We start from the raw sequence: 7,749 nt of genomic DNA, 5'->3' as shown, positions 1-7,749 counted from the left end.
ATTAATGAAAAATTTTATGGAAATTTTCTGTTCCTTCTAACAAGAGAACCTTGGAAGTGAAAGCTCTGCCAGCTGCGGGTAGTAAAGGGCTCTAAGGTAAACCTTTCATCTTCCCTTTTCCAGGAAACAGTTGTTTCTGCGGAACTGCTTGCTCTTGGGACTGGGACACACTTAGAAAGCAGGAGTAGAATGGGCAGCTTCAACCTCACAGCCTTTCACACTTATGAAGGTGTTCATCTTCCCTGGAAGGGGCTTCCAATGGTATTCTTACTTTGTGCCTGCTCCTTCTTGACCCATGAAAAATGTCAGGACAGCCCCCATGTCTGTTGATTTCAGCAAAGCTTCACTGACTCTGACCTAGAAGATTTTGGCCTTTACAGAATACTAAGCACAGTTCAAAACTGAAGGAATATCTACAGTATAAAACATAAAATGGTTCAGTGCAGTCAGGAATGTTGACTACTTACCTTCCTGTTTCACCTACCTTCATATATAACTTTAAAGTTAATGAATATGCAACTAATAAGTCTGCAGCCACTACTCCCTTTAAAAAAAGATTCAAAAATGTCATTTTGTGGATTTGTATAAAATTACATAACTTGCTCTCTGGAGACTCCAGCCCTTTGATTTTTCACATTGATACGAACTGGACTGTGTTGTCAAAAATCCTGCTTAACAGAACATGAGAATCTATTCCCATGTTCTGATAGATATAAATAAGAATTTAACTCTTCCTATTTTAATGAGCCAAATTAGAGAAAAAACTCCTAACACTGGTCTGTAGCAAGGGAAACACTAGCCAGTCCAGGGTATGTTGCCCCTCTCTTTTTAAGCTTTTGACCTCTTGGGTCAGAAGTGGCACCCCTGAGCCAACATATTCTAAACAATCTAAAATTTTTCCTCTTCTTTTTTCTCTGTGCCTTAAATATTAGCTTTAATAAGAACACTGATAACTTTTTAAATTAGTTTTTTATTATGGAAAATGTCAAACACACAAAAGTAGAGAGAAACATATAATGAACCATCATTTAGCCATCACCCAGCTTCAACCATTATCAAGTCAGGCCAATCTTATTTCATCAATATCTCCCAACACATTTAACATCCAGTCTTATTATTTTGAAGCAAATTCCAGACATCATTTCAACTGTAAATGTTTGAGAATATGTCTTTAAAAGATAACAACTCTTTTGTTTTCAACATAACCACAACACCATTATCCTAACTAATATCAAATATCAAGTCAATTTTCAAATTATCCAGGTTGCCTTATAAATGTATTTTAGTTTGGTCAAATCAGGGTCCAAAAAAGATCCATGTTACAATTGGTTCATATGTCTCTTAAGTCTCTTTTAATCTATAGGTTCATCCTCCCATTTCTTTCATCCAGGCCATTCATTTACTGAAGAAACTGGGTCACCTGTCCTGTAGAATTTTCTACAGTCTGGATTCTGCTGATATCATCTCTCTGGTGTATGTTTCTCTGTTCCCTGTATTTTCTATAGATTAGGATTTATAGCTAGAGGCACAGTTAGATTTAAGTCTAAAATATTGGCAAATATATTTGATAGGTGGTATAGTATATAATACCATCAGGAGGCACATAATATCACAGAATTTTTGCTTTCTGATATCTCACAGATGCCTTGAAACACTTGACACCTGATGTACAAAAGCCACATGTGTGTTAGAGAGAGCATTTATTGTACTAACACCCAATTAGAAGGTGAAAGCTTTACCACTCAGTGTCATTATAAAATATTATTTAGACAAATCTTCAGTGATGTCTACATTTCAAGTGATATCTTGTATGCTAGATATATAAAAAGACTAAGGAAATAAGGCCCTTGCACTCAAGGCCATTTAAACTGGTGGGAAATACAGACACAATCATAAAAGCACAGAAAAGGCCATAAGTGCCAAATTAGAAATCTGTACAGATACAGTGGTAGTGCAACAGCTTGGAAAATTGTCATTGTAATAAACAGGGGAGAAGTGTCCAAAAGCATAGGATGAGCTGCGTTCTTGATAGTATGAGTTGTGCTTCACAATTCCATTCATCACTGGGTATACATACTTGATTCTTTCAAAGTAAATCTGAAAAAAAAACTATCATTAATAGTTTTATTGGTTCATCAATTCCTCTAGTCAGCAAATGTTTATTGATGGTCTACTATGGTTCATTAGCCACTTTTTACTGGAAAAGCCATCAGCGAATTATCCAATGCAGTTCCGCTGAGAGGCCAGATGAGAGCCTGAGGGAGTAACATTGTCTCAGCTAACATCTGAAGCTAAGAAATCAAGAATACACTAGTAGTAGATACTTCTAATCTCTGGATCAATGACAAATGTCTCCAAAGTTTAGCCACTGTTCTCGCCACTGAGGATATTAGCAGGAATCAGGCTGGGTCCTAGTCCTCAGAGTTCACAGTCTAACAGGCCAACAGTCATTCAAAAGAATGATTACAATGCTAGAATGATGCTGAAAATATTTCCTGTTTTGCTTGATGCTTCCACAAAAGGAACCCCGAAAAAGAAAACTCTGGCCAGCTGTTAGTACAGTAGTCTCTACAGCCACACTTTCACCTCCCTTTTCTCAGTAAACAACTATTGATGGAGGAATTGCTCTTTCTTACAATTGAACTCCAATGAATGGGAAGTGAGAGGGGCAGCTCTAGCTTCAGAGCCCTATAAACCTTCTGTCCCAGAAGATGTCTCTAATGTTGCTGGTACTTCACAAGCTGCCTATTTCTACTCTTACACACACCCCCCTAATAGTTATTTGATGTTTCTAAATATAAAACTGTTGAAATTTTTACAATTTTCTCAAATGAAAATTTACTCCAACACATCTTCTTAAAACTTATTTTAAGAATAAGAACAGGCAGTTGTACAGTTGGGGGGAAAACAGCCTCTAAAATAAAGTGCTGAAAACAAATTTCTATCTCATGTCTGGAAGCATTGTCTTTGATCAATGTACTGTTTTCTGGGAGGGGTATAAGCTGAAAGATTCACCTGTACATTTTTAGTGCAATTACCACATAAGCAATGCATGGGTCTATGCAATGACTATGTAAGCAGAAAACCCCAACTGTCTATTAAACTCTTGGAGGACATCTGGTTATATATAAAACAGATATGTCAACTTAGTCTGAAGTTTTTTGATTTCTCTTTCAAAATGAAAGTCTTTTTGTTTTTCTTTTTTAAATTTAATTTTTTTAGACTGAACTCCAGAAGCATATATACCAAGAATTGCCTGTGTGAATTTGAAAACTTAACTTAGTGTGATAATTGTAAAATATTATGTTGTGATTTAGAAATGAAAACCACAGAGGTTTTACAAATTGCATAAATTGAAGATATTTTGGCAATCCAAATATTTCTGAATAAAATACAGTAAATACTTACAGGCTAACCCCTCTTTAAGTGTTGATAAACATCAACACTAATACTTTTCACATTTGTCAAATACATAGTATAAAAGTCAAAACATAAGGTTTTGCTTTATTATCTCTAAGAATGCCATGTATAAATTAAACCTCCCAAATATTTGTGGCAGCATTTTAGATGGAGGCAGTTTTATGTATGAAATAGTCGCAAAGCAATAATTCATTTTCTCTGAAGTTAGTACATATGTACTTTGAAAAATCTCAGGTTACTGAGAATATCTATCAGTCGACTTGGATTGTTGGACTAAAAAAGGTCAACTTTTAGAAATTAGAAAGTTTTTTTTAAAAAAAAGACTTCTTTCTGTACAAAGAAACAGACAGTTTTTTTAAAATGGTCACCTGAGGATATGTTTATTGATTTTAGAGAGAGGAAGGGAGAGAGAAACATTGATGTGAGAAACATCACTGGTTGCTTCCTGTATACGCCCCGACCAGGGATCGAACCCACAACCTAGCTATATGCCCTGACCAGTAATCAAGCTTGCAACCTTTTGGTGTACAGGACAACATTCAACCAACTGAGCCAGCAGGTCAGGGTGAAGAAACAGGTAAATTTTGAAAAACATTTGATAATTCTGCATAATTTAGAATATGAAATTACATAACTGACTTTTAAAAGCTATTCATTTTTATACCACTCATTCCTTTGATAACAGTTAATTATTGTTAACTACAATATGTACTTTATTTGGACATTTATATAGGGACAGATTTTTTTTTTTTTTATCCTCACCTGAGGATATTTTCCATTGCTTTTCAGAGAGAGTGGAGAGGAGAGAGAAAGAGAGAGAGAGAGAGAGAGAGAGAGAGAGAGAGAGAGAGAGAGAGATTGGTTGCCTCCTGCATGCACCCCAAGCCTGCAACCCAGGCACTTGCAATTGGCTGGAAATGAACCCAGGACACTTCAGTCCATAGGCCAACACTCTCATTACTGAGCCAACCCAGCCAGGGCTATGGAAAAATCTTATTTTAAAAATAAATTTTTAAAAAATTTCAATTCTACCAAGTATTGTATTCTCTATAAAAGGTTAATCTGTAGAATAACAAAGTGAATTCCAGTTATCCAGTTATATTCATTATTGTTCTGTAGAATAATTTTTTATAAGCTGATTTAATTTTTTAAAATTTATTTTACTGTTGAAAATATTACAGATGCTCCCATTTTCTCCCCTTTACCCCTTTCCTCCCATCTCCCACACCTCCCCAGTTCTTCCCTTGTCTATTGTCTGTGTCCATGGGCTGTGCATATATGCTTGTAATTTTTTGGTCAATCTCTTCCTGTCCACCCAATACTTTTAAGATTTCATGTTTTATGTACAAAAATACCCCCCGCCCATTCTCTCTTAACAAAGTATGCCTTTCTTCAACCTTTGAAGAGAAGTTGAACAGTATCAAGAGGGATCTACACTTTCAAAATTTCTTAATACAGAATGCATAAGTGTTCTTTCAAAAAGATGACTGATAACTTAATCAGTAATAATTAAAAGACAGGATATTCTAGGTTGCCCTAAAAATTAGGAATGGGTCCAGTTGGGCGTGGCTCATTGCTTGAACACTGACCTAGAATCCAAGAGATCCTGGTTTGATTCCAGGTCAGGGCACATACCCGGGTTGCAGGCTCGATCCCCAGTTGGGGATGTACAGGAGGCAGCCAATCAATGACGACTCTCTCATCATTGATGTTTCCATCTCTCTTCCTCTCTCTGAAATCAATGAATACATACTTTAAAAAAAATTAGGAATGGGTTTTCCACCCCCAATACCCACTTGAGGAAGTAGGACATCGGTGGGTGAAAGAGATGAAGTTCCAGAAGAGAGATCTAAGTATTTCAGATGAGAGTGCTGATGACAAGCAAGTACAGAGGCAAATGTAAGAGTTTTTAATTCATCACTCCAAATAGATTGTCACGTGAGACAAAATGTTTATTCTAAATCTTTAGGAGAGATTGGTCAGGTGTCCCACCACTTTCAAAGTCTGTAATGGCTGAATATCAAGAAAGGTACCTCACTCAGTTGGGATGTGATCAGCATACAGATCCCATTCCTGTGGTTACTCATAGTCAGGAAGTTTAACTGGAACATTGCTAAATTCAAATATGTGAAATAACTTTTTAAAAAAACTAGTTTATGTTGAGAAAACCATGGTTGTTCTAAGGGTCCTGAGACAGGGGCAGAGGGTGTTGGAAGCTGAGCATGCTACATCATGCTCTACGAATACTTTTCCCGATAAGATATATGGATGTGTTTGGCTACCAATACCTTCCTGAGAAATATCTACTCTATAAAGTAATATTTTGTTACACTACATTTGGGCTACACGGGGAATGGCCATTTCAAGTAAGCAGTCAAAACCTAGCAGTGTTTGGCTCAGTGGTTAGAGCGTCAGCGGGAGGACTCAAGGGTCCCCAGTCCAATTTCACCAGGGACACATACCTGAGGTGCAGGCTTGATGCCCAGGCCCCAGTTGGGGCACCTGCCAGAGGCAACCAATCCACGTGTCCCGCTCTCACATCGATGCTCTCCTCTTTCTCTTTCCCTCCCTCCCTCCCTCCCTCCCTCCCTCCCTCCCTCCCTCCCTCCCTCCCTCCCTTCCACTCTCTCTGAAAAGCAATAGGAAAAAAATATCCTTGGGTAAGGATTAAAAAAAAAAAAAAGAAAAAGAAAGACCTAGCAGTGGTGAGCAATTTTCGCAAATCAAATTATGTACGTGTGAGTAAAGAAATCTCTGAAAAGGGCAAATTAGAACACATTTCTGAAGATAAAATTATTGTCGAGTACGGCAAGAGCACACGGTGTCCAATTTCTTAAATTTTCTCTTTTTTAATTCAAAACTCATCATTTAAACCAATTTCCAGCACAGAAGGGCTTGCTGACAAGGGCTAATACCCTGAACGAGGAGACAACTTAAAAAAGAAAATTAATGAAAGATGCCAGACAACCAAGGTGACCAGATTTTAAATGCCTTCGCTACAAAACCACAAGGCCGGTACCAAAAGTGCACACAGGCGCGCGCGGGCACACACACACACACACACACACACACACACCCAAGAGCTGGGTGAGCAGTTAAGGCACCTTCCGAGAAAACCCATGTGAACTATGTTAAACAGCGCTACCAAGAAGCGATTCTCACAGCATCTGAAAAACGTGCACATTGTCCGAAAACAGTGCCTGGCAAGCGAGACACTTTGCAAGCGTGATTCAGAGTCTGCCAAGGAAACAAAAGGAGCCCCCCTCCCCCGGGGAGCCCGCACGGGACACTGGAGGTGCGCGGGCACTAGGTGCTCTGGGGCCGGCGGAAAGCAGAGGGGGCTGTGCAGGAGCGGTACATACTAGGGGTCGCTCCCGGGCACGGAGTTTCCATTGGTGGGGGAACCGCCCAGCTTTAGTTTCTCCAGGTATTCGGCGTGCACGGGCTTGTGGCACTGGAGGACCTTGATGGCATCTTCGATTTTGAACCACTCTCGCTTCCTCCCAATGCTCACCGAATCTTCCCAATCCTCCAGAACCTCAGTGACAGTCAGGACATACACGTAGGTCCTGTGCTTGGGACCCTGGTTCTGCTCGAAGACGCCCAGGAGCCGGCCTAACTTCCCCTTGACTCCCGCCTCCTCGTACACCTCTCGGACGGCCGCGCCGCTCGGCTCCTCCTCGGGCTCCATGCCCCCGCCCGGCACGATCCAGCGGTCGGGGTACCGGCTGCTACTCACGAGCAGCACCTCGTCCTCGAGCTCGCTCCGGAAGCACAGGCACGCCGCCCGCTTCTTGAAACCCTCCGGGTCGTAGGTCCGCGTCTGGTTGGGCTTGCACTTCATCCTCCAGGCCGCCTGCTCCCGCGCTCGCTGCTGCTCCGGGCGCCGCCGCCGGCTGAGGTGCTGCGGAGAGAAAGAGGCGCTGCGAGGGGCGGGGAGAGAGAAGCGGCTCAGCCCGCGAGCCCAGAGCCTAAGACAAGATGAGGCGGGGGCGGGGGCGGGGCGCGGCGGGGGCGGGAACCGCGAGAACGTCAGTCAGTCCGCCCCTCCGCGGCCGGGGTCCGGGGTCCGGGGTCCGGGGTCCGGGGTCCGGGGTCCGAGAGAGCGCAGACGCCTGCGTGGAGGAGGCGCCCTGGCCGCTGCGGCCGCTCCGCACGCAGCCCACCCGCGGCTCCTCCGCGCGTCTCCCCCCTCCTCAGCCGCCCGGCACGGTAGAGGGAGGTGAGGCGCCTTCGCGTGCGCGTGCGCGTCGCTTTCCACGTGCGCGTTCCCGCCGGAGGGCGAGGGACGGGGGCGGGGGCGGGGGTCTCGCGACTCCCGCAGCGCGG

At 42.3% G+C, this 7,749-nt stretch overlaps 1 protein-coding gene across 3 annotated transcripts; it reads right to left on the bottom strand.

Annotated features, from left to right (window-relative positions):
* Positions 1-954: 954 nt before the first annotated feature.
* On the bottom strand, positions 955-7,492 carry LOC107541469 (diphosphoinositol polyphosphate phosphohydrolase 3-alpha). Of its 3 annotated transcripts, none has more exons than XM_016218539.2 (2): positions 6,783-7,488; positions 955-2,097 (listed from the first exon to the last, which is right to left on the bottom strand). In XM_016218539.2, coding segments are annotated over exons 1-2 (483 nt in total). In that variant the 5' UTR covers positions 7,265-7,488; the 3' UTR covers positions 955-2,096. The 3 variants fall into 3 exon arrangements, with proteins under 3 accessions (XP_016074025.1, XP_016074024.1, XP_087685475.1); XM_016218538.2 differs by having other exon boundaries at positions 6,935-7,479; XM_087829349.1 differs by lacking the exon at positions 955-2,097 and having other exon boundaries at positions 6,488-7,492.
* Between the last annotated feature and the right edge of the window lie 257 nt (positions 7,493-7,749).

Source organism: Miniopterus natalensis, chromosome X, assembly GCF_054644295.1.
Source record: "Miniopterus natalensis isolate mMinNat1 chromosome X, mMinNat1.hap1, whole genome shotgun sequence".
Lineage (NCBI taxonomy): Eukaryota > Metazoa > Chordata > Mammalia > Chiroptera > Miniopteridae > Miniopterus > Miniopterus natalensis.
The sequence above is the reverse complement of the archived record's forward strand: the minus strand, read 5'-3'. Positions and strand labels throughout refer to the sequence as shown.